A 23,170-nucleotide genomic window follows, 5' to 3' on the forward strand; every position below is an offset into this window, starting at 1 on the left:
GGCTGCTCAGGAAGTGGAAGCTATGGAACATGCTTAATCTTTGAAAGCAGATAATGCTCGGAGCAAGGAGAGCTGCTGTTCATTTATGTGGGAGTGAGCTATAATAATTTTTCCTGTGATTACATGCCGTAACAAGAATAAAGGACCCAGTAAATCCCTAAAGTAACAATCTAGCATAGGTGCCTCAAGAATATCAGAATCATTTCACATTTCATTTGGGAATGTTGTATCTAATTGTTGAATGTTTGACATGTTTATCAAATATAGGAAGCGAAGGCTTTGCTGTATGCATGATTTGAGATATGTTAAGAATCTAAAATTAGTCCATTTTCAAGTCTTTCTTTTCAATTAGAATATACTTTACTACAATATAAGGAAATGGGTAAAAATGTATTATCTGGAGGATCTATGCAAGAATGATAATGTAGCGTAGCCAGAAAGAAATCAGCCTAATCTAAGTAAGTTTGAAGGGGAACTGTCTGTCTGATGTTCTTGAGTCCGATACTAAAATTTTTACTGTAATAGATTCTGTATTAGCCAGAGTTCTCCAGAGAAACCGAACCAGAGACAGAGTGGGGGGCGGGAGTGGGGAGAGAGACAGAGACAGAGACTTATATTAAGGCACTGGCTCACAGGATTATTGAGGCTTGGCGAGTTCAAAATCTGATGGGGGAGGCCACCAGGCTGGAGACCTAGGGAAGAGCGGCAGTTCAAATCCAAAGGCAGTCTGGGGAGACACAGCTCTTGAGTCGCCGGGAAGCTTTTGTTGGGTTGGTAGCCTCAGGGACCCACCGCGGCATGTCGTCTTGTCGCCAGGACCCTGGTGCGCCCCCGCGGCAGGCAGAGCTCACGGCCATGTCCCCACCCCACCCCCTGCTGATCCAGGGTCCGGGCACCGCGTCGATGGCGGCTCCGTAGAACGCGCGGACCCGGCCGCAGCCCGTGTCCCAAGCGGACTGGACTATAACGTGAGGCATCTGCCCTGCTTCTGCCGGGCACAAGTGGTGCGGGGCTTCGGCCGTGGCTCCAGGCAGCTGGGCATCTCCGCAGCTAATTTTCCTGAGCAGGTAGTAGCTAATCTTCCAGTTGATGTATCCATTGGCGTTTATTATTGTTGGGCCAGTGTTGGAAGTGGAGATGGCCTTTAGGTGGTGGTGAGCATAAGATGGACTCCCTACCACAAGAATACAAAGTCCATGGAAACGCTTATCCTGCATACCTTCAAAGAGGACTTCTGTGGGGAAATCCCCAGTGCGGCCACCGTTCGCTACCTCAGACCAGAAAAGAACTTTGATTCTTTAGAGTCACTTATTTCAGCAATTCCAGGCGACATTGAGGAGGCTAAGAAATGACTAGATTTACCAGAACATTTGAAACTCAAGACAATTTCTTCCAGGTTTCCAAAAGCAAAATAATGAATAGCCCCTGATGAAAAAAACATATTATTTATTCATTCACTGTTTTCTAGTATTTCAGTGTTTATTAGTATCCAGCCTCATCTTGGTTGTATTTTAAAACTCAAATGTTTTCCTACAGCTGCAAATTAAACAGTACAATGTAGTTACCATATCATGCTTCAGCTGTTAAATTAAGGCCATCATGTCATAGCACTAAAAAGATTCTTTTAAAAATCAATATTTAAAAAATATATATTGTTTAAAATGTACCACTAGAAATGTATTACATGTCTTATGATGGAAGTGAAATGTATATAAGTATGGGTAAAAAGACAAATCACTAGTTTGAGATGAAAACTAAAATTTTCATGGTACAATACCAGCATGTATGTACTTGTATAGTTTGTACTTCTAAACAGAGAAGGCTTATAAAAGTAAATGCCTTAAATAGAAGTTTAATAGTTTATCATAAACCTACAGAGAAGAAACCTAGACTTTGTATTTTTGATATTTTGTGCATTAATATATTATTAGAAACATGAAGATGTTTGTGAAATTTTTAGTCATTTTCTTTGAAGTCACATCATGGTACCATCTTTATTTTCATACAGAGCTGCTTCAATTCTGTCATCTAGACGTCCCCTGCCTGTTTTTCTGTTTGTTTAATACAGTAAAATAAGTGTTTTTCAAATCTGTACATCTTTTTGTGGGATAGCACTTCATTTTTAAGAGTAAATATCCTTGTTCTTCAAAACAACAAACAACAACAAAAAAGGCAGTCTGGAGGCAGAATCCCTTCTTGCTGAGGGAGGTCAGCCCTTGTTCTATTAAGGCCTTCAACTGATTGGGTGAGGCCCACCTGCATTGTGGGGGGCAACCTGCTTTACTCAAAGTCCATTGATTTAAATGTTAATCCCATCCAATAAACACCAGCACAGAAACATCCAAAGTAATGTTTGTCCACATACCTGAGTACTATGAGCCAGCGAAGTTGACACAAAATTCACCATCACAGGCTGTATCCTTCTGTAGGACGATAGCTAGAGGGGTCCTAGGACACAAAACCTGAGGGAAATGATAAGAGCATCTGCATGTGTGTGTGACTGGACCCACACTTTGTGCTCCCTCCTGTAACTTTAATACCCATATTTCAAAATAACAGGAAGCTATTTCCTATCCTGTTCTCTTTTTCCTCTGTCACCTTCATCTGGACATCATGGCACTAAATATTACACTTAACAGCATCAGTGAAAAGCTAATGTGCACGTCCTCGAAGAACAACAAAAAATGTATAATTAGCTGTCCGGTTTTCCTGCTATTAATAATCCAGTGGTTCTAGCTGTTTCTGCATAAAATATGGGCATGTCTTCAACTCCATATACAGCATGTGTACATTTAAATTTTAATGTGTTACTGAACAGAATAAACTACTCGTATCTTAGAGCAACACAAAAGTGTGTCAAGTAAAGGGTACAGTAAAGGTGCAGGCAATAGAAACTGCTCAAATGAGAATGAATAAAGAGGGGACTTTTCTTTTTTTGAAATGGAGTCTTGCTCTGTCTTGCCCAGGCTGGGGTGCAGTGTCGGGATCTTGGCTTACTGCAGCCTCTGCCTCGCAGGTTCAAGTGATTCTCCTGTCTCAGCCTCCCAAGTAGCTGGGACTACAGGCATGTGCCACCACACCCTGCTCATTTTGTATTTTTAGTAGAGATGGGGTTTCACCATGTTGGCTAGACTGGTCTCGAACTCCTGACCTCAGGTGATCCACTCGCCTCAGCCTCCCTAAGCGCTGGGATTACAGGCATGAGCCACCACACCCGGCCAAGAGGGGACTTTTCTGATTCATGGTCTGAAACCTTGTGGCAGGCAGGGGTCAAGCAGGCCCAGGGGTGTGAGTGGACCCAGCTCTCTCATGATCTCTCTCTCTGGTCGCCTTCTCTCTGCTTCTTTCTGTGTACTGACTTTCTCCATATTGTGTCAGATATGGTGACAATCTGTTCTCTAGTTCAGCTGAGCAACCTTGAAAGAAAGAAAAATATTACCACACCAGTCAGTCAGAAAAACCCCAGAGATTACATTTCACATAGAAACACAGAAAGGCTTCTTGTACTTTGTGGTTTCTATTTTACAGTCTCTGACTTTGTTCTTGGTCTGTTTGAGTTGCTGACAAAATATCTTAGACTGGGTAATTTATAAACAACAGAAATGTATCGCTCACAATTCTGGAGTCTGAGAAGTCCAAGGCACCGGCAGATTTAATATCTTTCGCGAGCTCACTCTGTGCTTCAAAGATGGTGCCTTCTCACTGTGTCCACATCGTGGAATCGGCAAATGAGCTCCCTCAGGCCCCTTTATAAGGGCACTAATCCCATTCACAAGGGCTTCACCCTCATACCTAGTCACCTCCCAAAGTCCCCACCTTTTAATACCATCACATTAGGGGTTGAGGATTTCAACATATGAATTTTGGAGAGACACAAACATTCAGACCATAGCAAACCCCCACACCCCGCCTAAAAAAAAAACGGGATAATTTTTCTAGTTCTCTTCTAAAATGTCAAGGGAAATCACACATGAACAGATTTATGTAGGAAGCCAAATCTATTTTATTTAATGAATAAATAGATGGCACTGTATATGAAAAAGTGCTTGTCTTAGCACTATAGGAATAAAAGAACGTGTTAATCAAGCCAAAGCATTGCAAATAAATGATCTTGCTATTAAAACTAAAAATGGATCTCAATTAGTTAATTTGATTTTCCCCAGCTGCAAATATTAAGACATTAAGAGATTTTATTTCTCTTCCTCTCTAACCTTACCTGTTTCTAGCTCTATGCCACCCCACCCTGTACCACGATTTGAATACATTTTTTTTCTAAAATATGCAAAGCCTTTTACATTGCAAATAATTTTCATAACTTTTCTGCCAAAATAGGATTAATCTCTTTGCCTCCTTTGTCCATAAAATAATCCCCATATATAAAATTATATTCTTCTCGGCTGTTTTCATTGTAGCCAACAATCAAAGTTAAAAGCTATCACTATCCCCAGGAAATGAACAGTACTCAGATTGGTGAAAGCAAGACCTCCTGATGTTGACTTTTATGTAAGACAAGAAATGGAAACTCTGCAGCAACTTCAGAGCAAGTAGCCAGGCTCCTGGAAGATGTTTTAAGCAACACCTCCCAGTGGTTTGGGTCATGGTCTCTTATGGGACCTTTTGTTTTTGTTTTTGTTTTTGTTTGGAGACGGAGTCTCGCTCTGTTGCCAGACTGGAATGCAATGGTGCAATCTTGGTTCACTGCAACCCCTGCCTCCTGGGTTCAAGTGATTCTACTGCCTCAGCCTCCCAAGTAGCTGGGACTACAGGCACATGCCACCATGCCTGGCTAATTTTGTATTTTCAGTAGAGATGGGGTTTCACCATGTTGGCCAGAGTGGTTTCTATTTCCTGATCTCGTGATCTGCCTGCCTCGGCCTCCCAAACTCCTGGGATTACAGGCGTGAGCCACCGCACCCGGCCTCGTATGGGACCTCTATGAAGTTTACAGGAAATGCATAAATGTTGAAATCATTATAGAAATGTAGAGATAAAAGATAACTTATGGATCATTTTACTTTCATGATACCACAGATTGCTGTTTTTCTAGCAGTCTTTTATGTTTTTAATCTTAGCCCAAAAACTTACTGTTAAAACCATCAGCTATTTTTTATAAGCACTGTTTACATGACCTGTAGATTATTATTTAAAAACTTTAAATAATTAAACCACTTTAAAAAAGAATGGAAACTTTAAGTCTCAGAGTCTTTTTATTTTTCTTCTCAAAAATTAAGGTGATACAATTGAAAAAATAGCAGATACTGAAAGGTAGAACTATTATATAATTGGTGATCCTTCTGTTGCCTAATTTTGACAAATAATAATTGCACATATTTGTGGGGTAATAGTCAATAAACATATACCACGGAAGGAACAAATCAGAGTAATCAACATATTCGTCACCTCAAATATTTATCCTTTTTGTGGCAAGAACATTTAAAATCCTCTCTTTTAGTTACTTTGAAATATGGAATACATTATTATTAACAATAGTCACCTTGCTGTCCAATAGAACACCAGGGCTTACTCCTCCTAGCTAACTAACTTTGTACCCATTGACCAAGAGCTTTCTTTTCCCCACCCCCTATCCCAGCCTCTGGTAACTGTCACTCTACTCTCTACTTCAGCTATTTTATATTCCACATATAAGTGTAATTCTATGGCAAATACCTCTCTGCCCAGCTTATTTAACTAAACATAATGTCCTCTAGGCTCATCCATGTTAATTGCAAATGACAGAATTTCTTGTTCTATAAAGGCTGAATAGTGTTCCGTTATGTATATACACCACATAATTTTTAAAAAATCAACCTCTACTGTTATTTCAGAATTCAGAAGGTTGTTTTATTTAATCATGTTCAAATATGGCTAGTATCAGTTTGGGCCATTTCCATTCCTTCAATGTAAATTAAATCACTTTATATTCCAGGCCCTATGCTTGTTATTCTTTTTTGTTTCATAATACTGATCCCTTTTTTAGTCATATGTTTATTTGTGTAATTACCTGCGTAACTTCTTTCCCTTCCACTGGGTTGTGAGTTCCAGTGCAGAAAGAAGCACATCTATTTTGTTTATTTGTATTTCCCTAATGCTTAGTACTATATCTAGTATATAGTAAGTGTTCAATAAATGTTGAATGAATGAATGAATGAAAAAATAAATGAAATAAAAGGGCTAGTTTAAGACATTCAGCTCCGTCCTGTTCAGAGTAAATTCAAAGCATATGAGCAAATCCTTGTGTTGAAATGGATGGCCATTTCCTGCCTCTTGTTTGGCATTATCAAAAAAGAAAAAAAAGAAATGGATGTCCTCAGTGATGGGAATTGGGTTCCAAGGGTCTGGTGGTAGGGCAAGAGAAGGAAATTGAAGAGGCCTACCCAGGATAGTCTGGGAATAGATTATTCCAATGATTAAATCCAAGTTAAAATCTATTGAAGAAAGGATAAGAGCACCAAAAAAAGGATGGAGGCCTGGCACGGTGGCTCACGCCTGTAATCCCAGCACTTTGGGAGGCCAAGGCGGATGGGTCACCTGAGGTCAGGAGTTCAAGACCAGCCTGGCCAACATGGTGAAACCCCATCTCTACTAAAAATACAAAAATTAGCCGGGCGTGGTGGCACGTGCCTGTAATCTCAGCTACTTGGGAGGCTGAGGCAAGAGAATCACTTGAACCCAGGAGACGGAGGTTGTGGTGAACCAAGATTATGCCACTGCACTCCAGCCTGGATGACAGAATGAGACTCTGTCTCAAAAAAAAAAAAAAAAAAAAAGGATGGAGGGCGGGAGACACAAGGGCAAAACCACATCCAAAAGGCACAGATACAGAGTCAAAACAGATACAGAGTCAAGACGTAGTGTTAAGTGGACTTAAGGTCCTAGTGAAAGCAGTTCAGGAACAAAAATACATTGAATTTAGAGATGCTGGCAAGCTTGGTGACCGGCCTGAAAATTGGCATCATTAGGCATCTGGATCTAACCTCATCTAACTTCAAAATTGTCTTTGTAAACTTTGTCTGGTACTAATTTTGTGGAGCTCATGCAGTTTTATTATGCCCTCATCTTTCTTGCTCATGTCCAAAGAAAAAGTGCTCAATAACACACATTAAATTCTTTATTTTAAAGGAATAATACTTTGATATCCAAAAAAAAATAATTTGGCTTCTTCCTTGAGTTGACACGTGAGATGTCTCACACTCAGTTACAGATAGTTTTTTATCCCTTTAGTCACCAGATCTTTATTTATACTTACTAAGCAATGGGCCTTTCTCAAAAAAAGAGTCTTCCTAAGTAGTAGGTCTGACCTTTTGACAAGTTAATAAAAAAGTACAAGCGTATTGAGAATTCCAAAGACGCATGATGCCTCTGGGGTCACTGATGTTTGCAAATGGCACCCAATGGCAAGGCTAGTATTGTGAAGTAAATAACCCACTGTTGATATGGAGAGTAGGAGTACCCTGGTGTCTTCTATTGCACCATCAGAAATCAAATCAGCAATAGAATTCTTGACTTTTCACTCTCCTCAGTGCCCCATTTAATTCCTATGTAAAATATCAAGTTATTTTTAAATCTTCTTTTGAGTTATTACATTTCTATTCTGTTCTGCATCCACCTCTCTATTTTCTTAAATCAATGCTTATGAAATGTTAGTTAGTGTTGACATTCTCCAACTTGGTATTCCCAGCCTGCTCTCAAATTTTATCACATGCACCTTGTTCTCTACATATAACCAATTATTCTGTCAAAGTTAATAATCTAACTACATATTTTTTCAGAGCTGTGCTTCTATTTTATATGCATTTGATATTTATCATAGCAGTGCCTTTTGAATTTTGTGAAGAAGCTTAATCAAATAAGCTTTGAGCGACCTTATTGAATTTATACTAGAGTTACTTTTTAGAAAGTCTGTGACTGTAAATGGTATTTTGTCCTAAAATGTTTGTTCTTTATTTTAATATAGTCTGTCTATGGTTTACAAAATGATATTAGAAGTCACAGTCCTACCCACACACCCACACCAGAAACTAAACCTCCAACAGAAGATGAGTTACAACAACAGGTGAGTCAGCCTATGAGATGACCTGTTAAAGGTTTACAGAGTAACAGCTATGAAAACCAGAGGGTAAATGTTAATAATGGGTATTTTTATAGGTTATTTGTATGATTGACTGTTTCGTGTGGAAGATTTGCAGTTAAAAGATAATAAAATGTTCTAATTTTAAGTATTGTAATTACTTGAAAATGTATCAATATATGGTAATGGTTTTCAAAACCCCTCACTGTTTATTTACCCAAATCTTTGTTCCTCTAACCAATTGTAAAAATCACATATGCTGATTTGTAAGTGACTCCATCATCAATAGTTACTTTGTACTCCAAAGCTGTGTTTTAAAGAGTAAGAGGACAAGAGGTTGAGACCATTGTCACACTTCCCATATCCAATGATAGGACATTTTCTTCACAAGAGTGCTTATTCTTGCTTTCTGCAGTGCTGATTTATCTCTACCTCTTAAAGTTTTTTCTTATCAATACTGGCGTACAGTCATGGAGTCATGCTATACACTACCTCTTTTTTTAGCATTTGATCAATAGTGTTGGCTCCAAGTAATATTTCAAAGCAAACTCCAGTGTCTGAAGTCAAGTAATCTCATGATTGGTTCAGTCATGGGGCTTTATTCTCATTTTGACTCTTTTCCTCTGATATTTTATTATAATATGGCTTATCAAGAGTGTAAAATATACTTTTCTAGTATATTTACAATAATCAGGAAGGAAAAGTCATTCAGAGAGTTTTTAATTAAAGTTTTCTGTGTGTGATTATTCCATGTGAGCATTTGTCATGAATTGTTGATAAAATTATTCTCAAAACACGTATCATTGATACTTTCTTGGTATTAGGAGATAGGATTTATTTTGAAATTATAGTAATAAATACATTTATTTTCTAAATTTGGAGGGAAGTATGATTCTGGATTTAGGTATTCACCATGAATGAATGTTTAAAATCTCTACAATTTTATTTTTTATTTTTTTGAGACAGAGTCTTGCTGGTCACCCAGGCTGCAGTGCAGTGGTGTGGTCTCAGCTCACTGCAACCTCTGCTTCAAAGTCCCAAGTGATCCTCCTGCCTTAGCCCCCAGAGTAGCTGGGACTATAGTACCTGCACCACTACACCTGGCTAATTTTTGTATATTTTTTTTACAGACAGGGTCTCACTATGTTGGCCAGGCTGGTCTCGAATTCCTGGGCTCAAGTGATCCATCCACCTCGACCTCCCTAAGTGCTAGGATTACAGGCATGAGCCACTGCACCCAGCAAAATCTCTACAATTTTAAAATAAACTTACATTTTGCTAAAGTAGGCAGAATGGTCAAACTCATTGCTGTTCTAAAGTGATATCAATTGTGTTCAAATTCCAACATTTCATTTTTTTAACTCTTTAGGAGCCCTCTGCTTTTTTTTAACCAACTTTGAAATTGTACTGACGTAGACTATACTCTTGTTCAGAATTGCCCAGCTGATCACGATTTAGAGTGGAAAATTGTGAAAATGTCATTACTTACGTAACTCCTTCTCTAACCCTCTTTTCAGATAAAATATTGGCAAATACAGTTAGATAGACATCGGTTAAAAATGTCGAAAGTCGCTGACAGGTGAGTATTTCCAAGTGTCTATATAAATTTTAAAATTTCATATGACAATGAAATGTGTTTAAAAATGAAAGAGAACTGTCGGGGCAGGCGTTCGGACAGATAATTGGAATCCTATAAGTAATGTGATCTTGTTTTCCTTTTTGCACATAGAAAAACTTTCAAAGAACTCTTTTGATGTAGTTTAAATGACAGAATGATTATAATGGTCTTAAAAGCCTAGACATCCAGTCCTTGTTCAACTAAGAATCAGATATAGAGGATAATTCTGTAGAGTCTAGCCTTTTCACTCCTGCCGGAAGACATGAAACTTTCCATTTATCGATGACCTCTGGGCAACCTGGAGCCTCTCTATAAACTTATTTTAACAGTAACAATTGACACTGTTCCTGCCTGACTTCAGAATATGAATGAAACTCAAATTTTAGATATTTTCCTTTTCTTCATTTAAATCTGTTCTTAATGCCATTCATATTCTTCACTTTTGGGTATTGCCAAATCCTACCTCTCCAACTTCTTTCCCTTCTCCCTTTTTAAAATTTGTATATCCATTTAAAAAACTTGTCAGTGGCTCCCATTTTACTTAATTCCTGTAAAGACTTTTGACAAAATTTCCCTTTTAAGCCCTTCTCTAAGTTGGCTAAAATCTGTTCTGCTGTGGGTGGACTGATTAACCAAAGATTGGAACTGACTCTTAGAGGTGCCCTTCACACACTGACCTCTTCCATAGTACTTCATGTTAACCAAGGGATACTGATTTATATGGCTTAGGCATGGGGAGAGATGGAATCTTTAGCCATAGCTGTCTGCCAAGAAGCACAATAAGTTGTTGCATGAAAGTTACTGAAGCGTGAAGATTGCCATTGGATTTCATTCTTTAAGTGAGCAAGGATTCCTTGGTCCCACATTTTTATATTGTTTTCCTTGCTTTGGACCGGCTGCAACCCCAATCAGAAAACTAAAGAAACTGGAAATGTTTTTTCTCCTTAGTCTACTAAGTTACACGGAACAGTATTTAGAATACGACCCGTTTCTTTTGCCACCTGACCCTTCTAACCCATGGCTGTCCGATGACACCACTTTCTGGGAACTTGAGGCAAGGTAGGTGGCATTTTATCTTTCTCGCACATATGTTGCTTTATTTCAGGGTCTGAGTGAAATGGGAAGGATTTTATTGTTGGCTAATTGTGAATGTAATTTTGTTCTTTATCTGCATTGGCCCATATCTAACATTCTTGTTCGAGATCATGGCTTTTGAACCTTAGACATTTGCATTTGCATTAAGATTTGCATTGCTGGAAAGACCGTCCCAAAATTAGAGGTGCAATTAGTCAGAGTTAGGATCTTCAGCTCTTGAAATTTAGCTCATTGCTATTATCTTCCTGGAAAATCCACGTAGCCACAAAGTCTCATGTAGTCAAGTAAAGTGAATGCTAAAGCCATACATACTTAAGCCCAACACAAGTATGTCTTTATGAATTCAATTTTAAGACAGAATGAGCTTACCATAAACACTGTAAGAGAAACTGGCAAGACACTTCCTAAGAAAAGCAAAGCATCACTTAGGACTCCCTAGTTTCTTTCATGAGCTATCTAGGGAAGAATTACATCATCAGCCTTAACAGAGTCATAAAAAGATCATGGCATATCACTTTACAAAGAAAAGATTGGTACTCTGTCACACTTCTAGCAGTTCTCTAGATTGCATTTCTGGACTCTCTCTTTCTTTTGCATCCAGCCATGAATCTTAAACACTGGACATGCCCAGAACTCTTCATCCACAAGCTAAAGATTTTATAGATGAGAAAGCTGGAACCCCAAAATGTTGTGACTCAGCTAGGATTAGGTCACAGATTTAATTGACACCAGAATCATTAGCTAGTATTGAGATCTTTTGGTTACCAATGCATTTTCCCCAGTTCAGTATACCTGCATGACCCTGTGTGGCGTAGTGGTTAAGAAATGTGTGCCTGGCATGGTGGCTCACACCTGTAATCCCAGCACTTTGGGAGGCTGAGGTAGGTGAATCACCTGAGGTCAGGAGTTCGAGACCAGCCTGACCAAAGTGGTGAAACCCCATGTCTACTAAAAATACAAAAAGTAGGCAGGCATAGTGGCAGGTGCCTGTAATCCCAGCTACATGGGAGGCTGAGGCAGGAGACTCTCTTAAACCCGGGAGGTGGAGGTTGCAGTGAGCCGAGATCACGCCGTTGCCCTCCAACCTGGGTGACAAGAGCAAAACTCCATCTCAAAAAAAAAAAAAAAAAAAAAGAAAGAAAGAAATGTGGCATTGGGGTCAGAATTTCTGGATCTTTACCCCTTATTACTTGCCTGACATTGGCAAGTGATAACACTGTGCCTCACTGTCCTCATCTATAAAATAATAAGATTAATAGTGCCTATCTCATAAAGTGGCTGGCAAAAAACAAAAAGAGACCATTTATGTAAAGTGCTTAGCACATAATGCTCAATAAATGTTAAACTTTATTATTAATACTAATGTACACGATGATTTCATGCAGAGCCGTTAATCAGATATATATATTTTTAAAGAAAAGGTAAAGATAGGAACTTCGAGGCACACATGATTTTGAAGGGGAATGTAATAACAAAAAAACGGGAATTCTAATGAAAGGAATGTATTTGCCTTTGTTTTATCTTCTATAGCAAAGAACCGAGCCAGCAAAGGGTAAAACGATGGGGTTTTGGCATGGACGAGGCATTGAAAGACCCAGTTGGGAGAGAACAGTTCCTTAAATTTCTAGAGTCAGAATTCAGCTCAGAAAATTTAAGGTAAGACACATTGCTTGGATCTGATAGGCCAGAGAAATACTGTCTGTGATGTGTCTGGTTATTTTGGAGGTAATAGATCAATTATTCTTCCACTAACATCATAATGATGTCATGAACCCATTGAATTTCTGCCACCTAATGAAGGGAAAAGAGATAGCAAGGCAAAGGCTGTCCAACGTATCAATTTCTTATAACTTATTTTTACACCATCTCTGTGTCTCCAGATGTTTTAACTATACAAATTTGGTGGCTTTGAAATGGACTCTGTAAAGAAATGCAGTACAGAGAACAATGTTTGGCAAAGTGGAGATTGGCCAATAACATTTATGAAGTTCAATTAAAATATCACCTATTTGTCAATGTTGACTATCTTTGCGTATCACTTCTCAAGCAAGTTAGAGAAGAAGAGACTGGGCAGCTATATCAAATAACTTGAAACCAGACTGTTGGGCTGTCTCATTCTCTTTGCATGTTTAAATAATAGCCACAGGGCAATTGAGAGCAGCGCAGCATTGAGCTGTTCGTGAGAGAGCGACACCCATTCTGCCCATCTGTTGTAAACATCATCTTTATATATTTTTAAAACTTGCTAACATAAGGAGGATCTGAAAATTGCATTTTTAAATATAAGACATTAGAGTGGATTTTAATAGCTCTATTTAACATCATTGAAGGGAGTGATAACTTTCCACTGTATAAGACTGTTTTTTCATGAGCTCTTTCATTCATTATTCTTTTGAAAGCTGATGCCCAATTTTTACTTTTCCATGACTTATGCAGTCCTGTAAAATTCATTTACTGAAAGTTCTCTGCATTCGTTTATTTTCATTGGAACGAAGTAGTGCCAGGCATGGTCACGTTCTTTTCAGGAGATTTAACAGGTAGGAATCCCAAACCATTCAGAAAGATGTAGGACGCTGACACATGTCACACGGATGAAGCAAGATGACCACAGACAGAACCCAGAGGAGTGTAACTCTCTATGTGTGCCTAGCATGGATTGCTGGCATGCAGCTTCCTATTCTCCTTCCAGTTTATGGGAACCCTTCACGCTTGGGCTTTTGCAAGATCTTGCTGCTAAAGTTGCTAAAGTTCTGTATTGAGCCTACTAATAACATTTTCTATATTGAGGTCACATTGTCAATAATGGAGTGGAAGAATTCATTAAAAGGCTAGGTGCAGGGGTCACGCCTATAATCCCAGCACTTTGGGAGCCGAGGCAGGTGGCTCTCTTGAGGCCAGGAATTTGAGATCAGCCTGGCCAACATGGCAAACTCCATCTCTACAAAAAATTAAAATTAAAATTAACCAGGCATGGTGGTACACACCTGTAGTCCCAGCTACTGGGGAGGCTGAGGAATGAGAATCGCTTGAGCCGAGACTGCACCACTGCACTCCAGCCTGGGCAACAGAGCAAGACTCAGTCTCAAAAAACAAACAAAAAGAATGCATTAAAAATAAAGCAGAGATAAAGGATACTTTAGGCACTTTAGTGGCTGGGGAGATGGATGTTCCTCTCATTCTCTAAGTTTTTGAAAACATGCTGATATCATTTGTATCATGATGAGTAAATAAACAAGGAATAAGCCTTACCAGCCTAGCCTAGCCAGGTAAAAACATCTCCTCCTCTCATTAAAATTACGGTCTATTGGTAGATACAGACAAGAAAACAAATCACAGCACAACATCATGGGTGTTTAGTTGGGAGAAACACAGAGGGATGCCTAGCCCAGAGTTAGAGATCAGCAAAGGGATACTAGGGAGAATCGCTTCTAGGCTGAGAGCTGGACAATGGGGAGGAGATAAACCATCAGAACAGGAAGAGAGAAGATGCCTTTGGAAAAAGCGGATAGCATGTGGATATTAGGTTTCAGGCATGAGTTGAATTCCTGCCAATTTCTTAGTTCAAGCTTTAATCATTTATCTTAATCATTCTATGCCGTACTAGACTCTAGACTAAGTAATTATATTTAAGAAATATTAGATTATCTTATATATATATACACACATTTTATATATATATATATACACACACATATATATATTTCTTGAATATCTACTATATGCCTACCATATGTTTCCTTAGTAAGTAGAGATCAGTAGATACATGAAAGATGTAGATTGATTCCTGAATACCTACAAGACACCAGAATATATTTTATATCTACTACTTTTATATGCTATGTTATATTTTGCATTCATTATTTCTGATCGTCACACATCTAACCACCAAAACAAGCATAAAATGTAAATATTGCCTCATTTTATAGATGAAAAAAGCATGGCTGAGGAAGGTTAAGCGGAGAAAGTATGGCTAAGGAGGTCAGATTGCATGTAAGTGGCATTCTTGGTTTCCTACAAACCAGTACCAAGCTACTGTCCACCGCTCCCCAAATCTGAGCCCTACTCTGCTTCCACTGACGTATCTGTGTCACACACTGAAGGAGACAAAATGTTCCAGTGGTCAGCGGGGCTGTGAATTGCACTTAAAATAAAATAACTCTCCGTGCATCTTACCTAAACAGCTGCCCTCCTGCTATCAGTGAGAGTGTGTCACTCATCTGAGCATTTTTTTCAAATATTAGGACGGGAAAAAAATAAGAAGGACTGTTTCTCGATAACTACTTATGCTTCAGATACCCCCTCTGCTCTCCCTAATAGAGAGCAGGGACTTGAAATTTTATGATGTATTTCCCTCATTCTTTTTTTCTAGCAAAACACATAGCATAGAGCAAGTGCTAAGAAAATGTAGTCATATCATGAGTTTTTATCTTTGAGTGACTAAAAATATGCCAGGTACTTTTCAGTGCCTTCTACGTAATTTATATCATTAGTATACATTAATGGAATTAATTTAATCAACTAATCCAATGGAAACCAAATAATCCAGTGGAAACCCAGTGACATAGGCATTATCATCCCATTTTACTGATGAGGAAATCAAGAATCAAAGACATTAAAAATACTGACTTAGGTTCCAGCTACCATGAAATAAAGGATATAGGACTTTTTTTTTTTTTAAGAGAGATGGGATCTTTCTCTGACAGCCAGGCTGCAGTTCAGAGGCACTGTCATAGCTTACAGCAGCCTTGAACTCCTGGGCTCAAGTGATCCTCCCACCTCAGCCTTCCGAGTAGCTAGGACCACAGGTGCATGCCATTGCACCCGGCTCCTCCATGCTATTAAGCTATTACAATAATTACGGTAATGGTCAGAATAAGAAAGGCGGTGATGCTGTTAGAAAGACTGTGTGAGGGAGTGGTTGTGAGCATGTCATCTGCTGCACATTTTCTGGGGGCAAACCTCAGCTGTGACACTAATAGTGAGCAACCTTAAATAAGCAACTTAATCTTCATATGCTCAGTTTCCTCTTCTCTAAAATGAGGGAAATAATAGAACTTGCTTTATAGAGTTACTGTGGGTATTAAATGAGTTAATATAGGTGAATCACTTAGAGCAGTGCCTGCACCTACATATCAGTATGGGTGTGGTTATTAACGTCTCAACGCCTTTGTATTTTATGCTTATTTCCAGGCCCATTTCAGATGTCACTGGATTTAGAATAGCTTTGTCTAGATCCCCCTTTTCCAATCCAGCACTTGCCCCAGCAGAGGGGCTCTTTCCTGCTTGCCTTTCCCAGACTGTCTAGTTTGTTCTCTTCCTAGACAGCCATTCATGTACTTCCTGGTGTTGTGGCCATTTAAATGGTTTATCTTTTTCTCTGCTCATTCTTTGAGGACAGAGACTGTTTTGATTGATGTGTTCAAAGTGTGCTGGAATGAACTTGCCTGAGCATATGTTAATTTCAACACTCCTGTGCCCTCGGATTATGCATAATATTCCTTTTTTTTTTTTTTTTTTTTTTTTTTCTGATAGGAAGTTTTGCTCTTGTTGCCCAGGCTGGAGTGCAATGGCATGATCTCTGCTCACTACAACCTCCACTTCCCAGGTTCAAGCGATTCTCGTGCCTCAGCCTCCCAAGTAGCTGGGATTATGGGCATTCGCCACCACACCCAGCTAATTTTTGTATTATTAGTAGAGACAGGGTTTCACCATGTTGGCCAGGCTGCTCTCAAACTCCCGACCTCAGGTTATCTGGCCGTGTCGACCTCCCAAAGTGCTGGGATTACAGATGTGAGCCACCGTGCCCAGCCTCGCATAGTATTCCTATTAGAGTGCACAGTGTCTAAATCTGTGTTTTAAGAGGGAATGGTCTTGAGCCTTCCTTTCTGAAAGTCATGGTGGTAGTTTCCTGTCTGAGGTGTTGTCAAAGTTAGATTATCCTCTGTTACATATATCTATAAAAAAACAAAATCTGGAGATGAAAACTCAAAAATCACGAGACTGAGTAGTAGTTGATACTCTAATTCTAGCTCATGCACTTCATTACTGGTTTCTGGTTATTTATTAATGGTCAAGTTAAAGCTTAGTAGTTACAAAGGTACTGCTGATCACCTGTGCCTCTCTTAAGACTCTGTAGCCTGAAGTTTGCTGTCTCTGTGGCCGTCTTTGCCTTTCTTTGACTTCGTCTACTATTAGAGCAGTAAGAGTGTTTATGGAGGATAACACAATCCTAGCAGCTCCTTTTTCACGTAGAGTGTTTGTTTCTATTAACAAATTATGATCTACTCATTTATCTTTTAAACATTATTTCTGGAGATCTAACCAGCAAGCTCTAGCCTAGAGCAAAATATTGAAGAAATGCAACCAATGAATAGACTTTACCACTTGCTATTATCAACCAAAACACACTCCCAGGTTCTTTCAGTATACATATGCTATAAATAAGTCTATATTCAGAAGTAAGTCAGTATATATTATTCTGTGGCTTTTGAATTGCAATGATGCTTCTACACATTTAAACTTTTCAAATAATTCCATGTGAAAGCTTGCTGCTTCGGTCATTCCATAACTCTCTCAATTAAATTAGCTTAACATTAGTTAATTGTTTTTATTTTTCCAGCCAGAGCATTTTCTGATCTTATGTCCAGGCCTCTTTTAACTCCAGCAAAGCTTCTTTGTAATTCCCTTACCAGCTAGAACAGAAAAGGCTCTCCATACTAGCCCCCATTGCTCAAATGGACAGAACATCCAAAGAACACAGTGTAATGCACGCCTTTATCTCCCAATTGGAGACTCCATGTCCCACACCTTTAATTCCCTTCAAACTCCTCTTTGTTTTCAATAAACAGTTAGCAGTGCTACTTTCCTTAGGTAAAATCAATGTTATACAGGGCTCTGACAGATCTGCTTTTAACAACAAACACTTAGAAGAGATTGTTTTTCATAATTCCTTCCAAAGAAGATTATACCTTTGAATACAGTCAGTACCACCCTGATACTGGAAGCCCTCAGAGAAAGTGAGTTGGCTGTGAGTCATCATGATGAACTGCATGATCTGTAAATATCACAAGAATTTTCAGATGATGGGCCATCAGAGTAAACACCTGATCTCACATTTTGCATAGATTCTGGCTGGCAGTGGAGGACCTGAAAAAGAGGCCTATTAAAGAAGTGCCCTCAAGAGTTCAGGAAATATGGCAAGAGTTTCTGGCTCCCGGAGCCCCCAGTGCTATTAACTTGGATTCCAAGAGTTATGACAAAACCACACAGAACGTGAAGGAACCTGGACGATACACATTTGAAGATGCTCAGGTGGGTGTACGGGAGCCTCACATCACAAACGTGCTTCTGAGAAGTTGATCGTTGGATATATTCATTTTATTTTCATTATAAATGGCAGCTATTTCTAACATTTTCAATTTAGATAACTGTAAAATAACTCTAACTGATCTAGGAGGGAACAAAGACAGATTAAACTGAATAGTTTTTTAAAACTTGGGAATATTTTCTAAGTTTGAATATTTTTATATGAAGGGGCATATTTGAAATATTTTAAAACTTTTACTTCATTTTCTACTCTGTTTGTCCCCCCCAATAAGTGAGCAAACACCATCTAATGATGACCCCATCTCAGTAAAAGATTTTTAAAACCATTTTTTTAAAAAGATTTAAAATCTTTAAAGCATCTTCAATGTAGAGATTCTAAGACTCTGACGTTCCTGAATTATTCATTATTATAAATTATTCAAACTGAATTAGCCTAAAGTTATGTCAAACTCAAACCAGTTTTATCTCTGGTGAAAAAAAAATCAAACAGTATATTCTGACATTTCTTAAATTTTCAAGTTAATTTTTTAGCCTACAGAAAGAAAAAATAAAGAAAACTGATTCTAACTTCCTAAGACAAATTTTTAGTCATCTTTTCTCAAACTGGATCTTAATTCCCTTTGTAGAAACAACTTGAATTTCTGCCTTCTCTCAAAAAATGTTGATACTTAAGAAGAAAAATAAACTTGTAACGAGGGGATAGTGTTTCCTAATAATGTGGTGTTTTATTTTATTTTATTTTAGGAAATAAGGTCTCTCTCTGTTACCTACAGTGGCAGGATCATGGCTCACTATAGCCTCCACCTCCCAGGCTTAAGCAATCCTCCTACCTCAGCCTCCCAAGTAGCCGGGACCACAGGCATGCACCACCATGCCTGGCTAATTTTTTTAATTTTTTTTTTTGTAGAGACAGGGTGGGTCTCCCTATGTTGCCCAGGCTGGTCTTCAGCTCCTGGGCTCAAGCAATCCTCCCACCTTAACCTCTCAGAGTGCTGGGATTACAGGCATAAGCCACTGCACCCACTCCCTAATGATGTGTTGAAGTTGGTTTTTAAATCAGAATGTGCATGCTTCATAACTTCTTAAACTTCTTTTGGAGAAGACTATTAATTCTAAAAAGTACCTTTTAAAAAACACACATTACTAAAATAAAATATAGAAGATGAAGAATGAGATACACGAATATCCTTCCTTATTTCCACTCTCTATAGAAAATATATTTCTCCTTGGCTTTCATTTAAAGAAATCAGCAACTGTGTAGTAAACTAACATGAATTTTAACAGCTAACTGGATACCTATCCCATGTGGTTCAGCCATGGTCTCCAATGTAGGAATAATTACACTCTAGAGAGACACAGGACAGAGAGCAGGCCGGAAACTGGCCCTGCTGCCCACTTCTCTGCTGACTTTTCTTTCTTTCAGTCCAAGATAAAATGTCGAGCATCTTTCTAGGGCCAATAATGTGTGAAATGTTTGGAATGCCCTTCCTGAGGTTTAAAAGAGAACATTTTTTTAGTTATCAGTGTCATTTAAAAATATTCTTGCCTAAGAGGATCCTCTTTTCTTACAGAAAAAAAAAATTCTATAGAAAACAATACCACTTGGCCCTAGATTTCTTTTTCAGTTAAGCTCAGATATTTAATTCTAGTTTTTTTGTGGTTTTTTAAAAAAATCCTATCGTAAGCTAAATTGCCTGGGTTCTGCTTTCAGCTCTGCTCCATGACCACCTCTCCACGCCTCAGTTTCTTCACCTGTAAAATGGACATAATGGTTACCAACCCCATAGGGGTTTTGTAAGGCTTACATTAACTAATACAGGAAAGCACTTAAAAGAGTGCCTGCCATATACCCAAGTATATTTGAGCACTTACTATCCACACCCCATGCTTCACTACATATTTATTATTCCTTTAATCATCACAACAATGCTATTTTATAGATTAGAAAATTAAGGATCAGAGAGATGAAAAAGTTGGCCTATATTTATCCTATTTGTAAGTGATAGTTCTTGAGCAAGGTAGAATCTGAATCTCAAAATGCTAAACTCCAAAACCAGCCATTGCTCTACTTTTCAGACAAATTCCCATACAGTTCCAAACTTAACACCCTTTGAAGATCACCCTTGGGCTGAGTCTTGAGACTTAATCCTGAATGTCTTTAAATGAATTTAAAGTAACTTCAAATTATTGCTATTGTGTTTAAGACCAGAGAACTGGAGTCATTTCTTGAAATGTATTTTCTTCAAGAAAAAAAAAAAGAAAAGAAAATTGGGGCATTCAGAATACTCTCCAATAGTTCCAAGCTCTACGCCTAACTGATATTTCACTAGAGTAGGAAGATCAAGGCACATGTTAGCTCCCTGAGCTGTGGTACACCAGAGTGGAACCTCCCTAGATTGGGTCAAGATTGAATTGAATGAGTACCTTTTTCCTTTTTTTTTTTTTTTTTTTTGGCTTCCTTGTCTACCAAAATTCATCATCAAAACAGAATATTGCAAACTTCTTAGGGGCAAATGATCAAATATTTACCTAATCTGTCACTGAGTAAGTCATAAGAGAGAGCACACAAATTTGGAGATTTAGCAATTAAATATCACAAAATTTATTTTTGGACTTGTGCTCTGACCCAAAGTGGGTGTGGAAGACAATTTTCCATGCAATTTGTAAGATGATGCGATTCTTCCGGGCAGTTGGCACCCTCCCAGTAAATGTAGGGGCCAAAGGTATTCAGGATGATGACTCAGTCTGAGTTAACATTACCCACTTCAGGCCTGGAGTAATTTTAAGAGACAGCAAATTTAGTTATATTCTCTAGTGATCTATATAAGTCAACAACTTGATTTGAGGTTATTTTATGACATTTTATTAATCAAATTCCATTTTTTAAATGACTGCATGTGATTTGCCTCCTCAGTAGCTCCTAAACCAATTTAAGCAATGACCCATGAATGAGATAATGAATTTGAAGATCTAAATGTCCTGTAAATAGAAGGTATCCTAATTGGCATTGTTATTACTATTTTTAGCTGCTACTAGATGTGTTCTTTAGCCATGTGTGACATCATGATATTTTACTTTTCCCAAGAAATAGTAAAGAAGCACCTCAACCATTATTTCTTTTTAGGAGCACATTTACAAACTGATGAAAAGTGATTCATACCCACGTTTTATAAGATCCAGTGCCTATCAGGAGCTTCTACAGGCAAAGAAAAAGGTACTGGTTTTTTGTGAGTTGTTTTTTCTTGACCTAGTTCTCAGTTATAATTATTTGGAGTAATTACCTCTGCTGAATCCAGGGTATTGGACTAATGGTAAGTGAACATACTCCAAGACCCTCCCCCAAACCTTTGCATTTTATAAGGGCCATTTAAGTTGTTTCTGTTTGTTTATTGCTTATTGTATTACTTTCTGTTTGTTTGTTTCTGCAGATGTTCATGCTTTGCAAAATTTATTAGAAGCTGTTTTCATGTTTCATGTTAGTCTTCTGTATGCCTAGTTTCATGGAATCAAAGTTACAATAAAGAAAAGAAAGTAACAAAGTCATTAGGTCAAAAACTTGAAGAGAGGTTTCTTTGTTTGGTAAGCTAGAATGTATGTTTTGAACTACAGGCCTCATAACTGAAAGTAGACTCACCCTTTTCAATAATAGACGACAAAATGTAGGAATGTTTGCTTCCAAATATTTTTCTTTGGCATTTATCCTGAATCACTTAATATCCCTGTGATGAATTTTATACACCTAGCATGGTAGCCAAGCACATTATGGGAGCATTGTAGTAGACCTCATTATTCAACAATGTTAATAATCGATGTCTCTCTGTTCATAACTCCTTATGTAATCAATGTAACAGGGAAAAGAAAACCTGGACATAAACATCAACGTCATTCATTATTTTTAATGTTAAAATAGTTCATAGCTTCTTGAAACTCTGAGTTTAAATTATAGTTTTGTGTAGTTCATGATCATCATGTAGGCTAATAAGATTTTTAAAAGTCCGTTGCCTTTACAACTGGAAATGGATACTTTGTAGTAACACTATCCAGTACAGCAGTCACTAGCCACATGGGACTGTTTAAATCTTAGTTAATTAAAATTATATAACGTTCTAGCCAAATTTCAAGTGCTCAATAACCACAGCTAGGGGCTTCTGTAATGGACAGCATAGAATGAGATTTCCATCCTTTTGGAAAGTTCTATTAGACATTAATGCTCTATAGAATTAATGATGATGTCAACAGAAATTTTTTTTGATAAAAGTTTTGAGGAAATTCTGAGGATATGCTGCTAGATTTTTAAATATTTAGGCTCTGTAAATGTCAGTATAAAGGCTTCACATATCTACTTCATTTTGGCTTAATTTGATTTTGCCTGAATCACACCATTTTGTTTGTACAAGGAAAGATTTTAGTGTAAGCAGAGCCCATGTCCTGTGAGAAGAAGCCTGTCCCTCGGCGGCTCTCCAACCTCTATGGGCCTTCTGATTTAGAACATGGATTTGGTGTTGCATCATTTCATTATCCTGTCTTTTTCTGCTCTGTTTTCCTTGCTTTCTTTCTTTTTTTTAATCTTCCCTTATTTCCCTTCACCCTATCCTACCCCACATACGTAAGTCTGGAAACTCAATGGATCGCAGAACATCTTTTGAAAAATTTGCACAGAATGTGGTAAGTTTAATTTTTTGAGGAATTATGAATCATTAAGTCCAATGAAATTTTTCCCATTTCCCTATTTCTAGCCCTGTTGCCCACCTTGCATTCTTGATGTAACAGCAAAAGTGTTTCTTTTATTCAAATTCAGAACTTCATGTTTTCTGCTTATCTTTCTGTCCCATCCCTTTCCAGAGTAGAAAAAGATGTTATATGAACAAGTATCTGTACAGAATTAAAGTTTGGAAAGAAGTTTATATTACAACATATAAAAGGAAGGAATAATAATTATTCTTTATATTTTATTTTTATTCCTTGTATTCCTTTCTTTGTTAAAGATAGTGCATGTATTTCTATGGTCTTTCCCTTAGCCCTTCCTGAGGCTTAAAATATTAAGAACAATGAGGGTTCTATGC

The 23,170-nt window shown here is 38.0% G+C and overlaps 1 protein-coding gene across 5 annotated transcripts in view; it reads left to right on the forward strand.

The window, feature by feature from the left end:
* RGS7 (regulator of G protein signaling 7) overlaps positions 1–23,170 on the forward strand; it is a 582,263-nt gene that overhangs the window by 533,752 nt on the left and 25,341 nt on the right. For 3 of the 5 annotated variants that reach the window (XM_012506446.2, XM_030812614.1, XM_030812617.1), the window contains exons 11-17: positions 7,955–8,053; positions 9,586–9,647; positions 10,635–10,745; positions 12,312–12,437; positions 17,906–18,092; positions 21,232–21,321; positions 22,719–22,772. In XM_012506446.2, the coding sequence (XP_012361900.1) occupies positions 7,955–8,053; positions 9,586–9,647; positions 10,635–10,745; positions 12,312–12,437; positions 17,906–18,092; positions 21,232–21,321; positions 22,719–22,772 (729 nt within the window). The remainder of the gene's footprint in view (positions 1–7,954; positions 8,054–9,585; positions 9,648–10,634; positions 10,746–12,311; positions 12,438–17,905; positions 18,093–21,231; positions 21,322–22,718; positions 22,773–23,170) is intronic. The other 2 variants (XM_030812615.1, XM_030812616.1) reach the window with 1 other exon arrangement.

The sequence above is a fragment of the Nomascus leucogenys genome, chromosome 5 (genome assembly GCF_006542625.1).
Source record: "Nomascus leucogenys isolate Asia chromosome 5, Asia_NLE_v1, whole genome shotgun sequence".
Classification (NCBI taxonomy): domain Eukaryota; kingdom Metazoa; phylum Chordata; class Mammalia; order Primates; family Hylobatidae; genus Nomascus; species Nomascus leucogenys.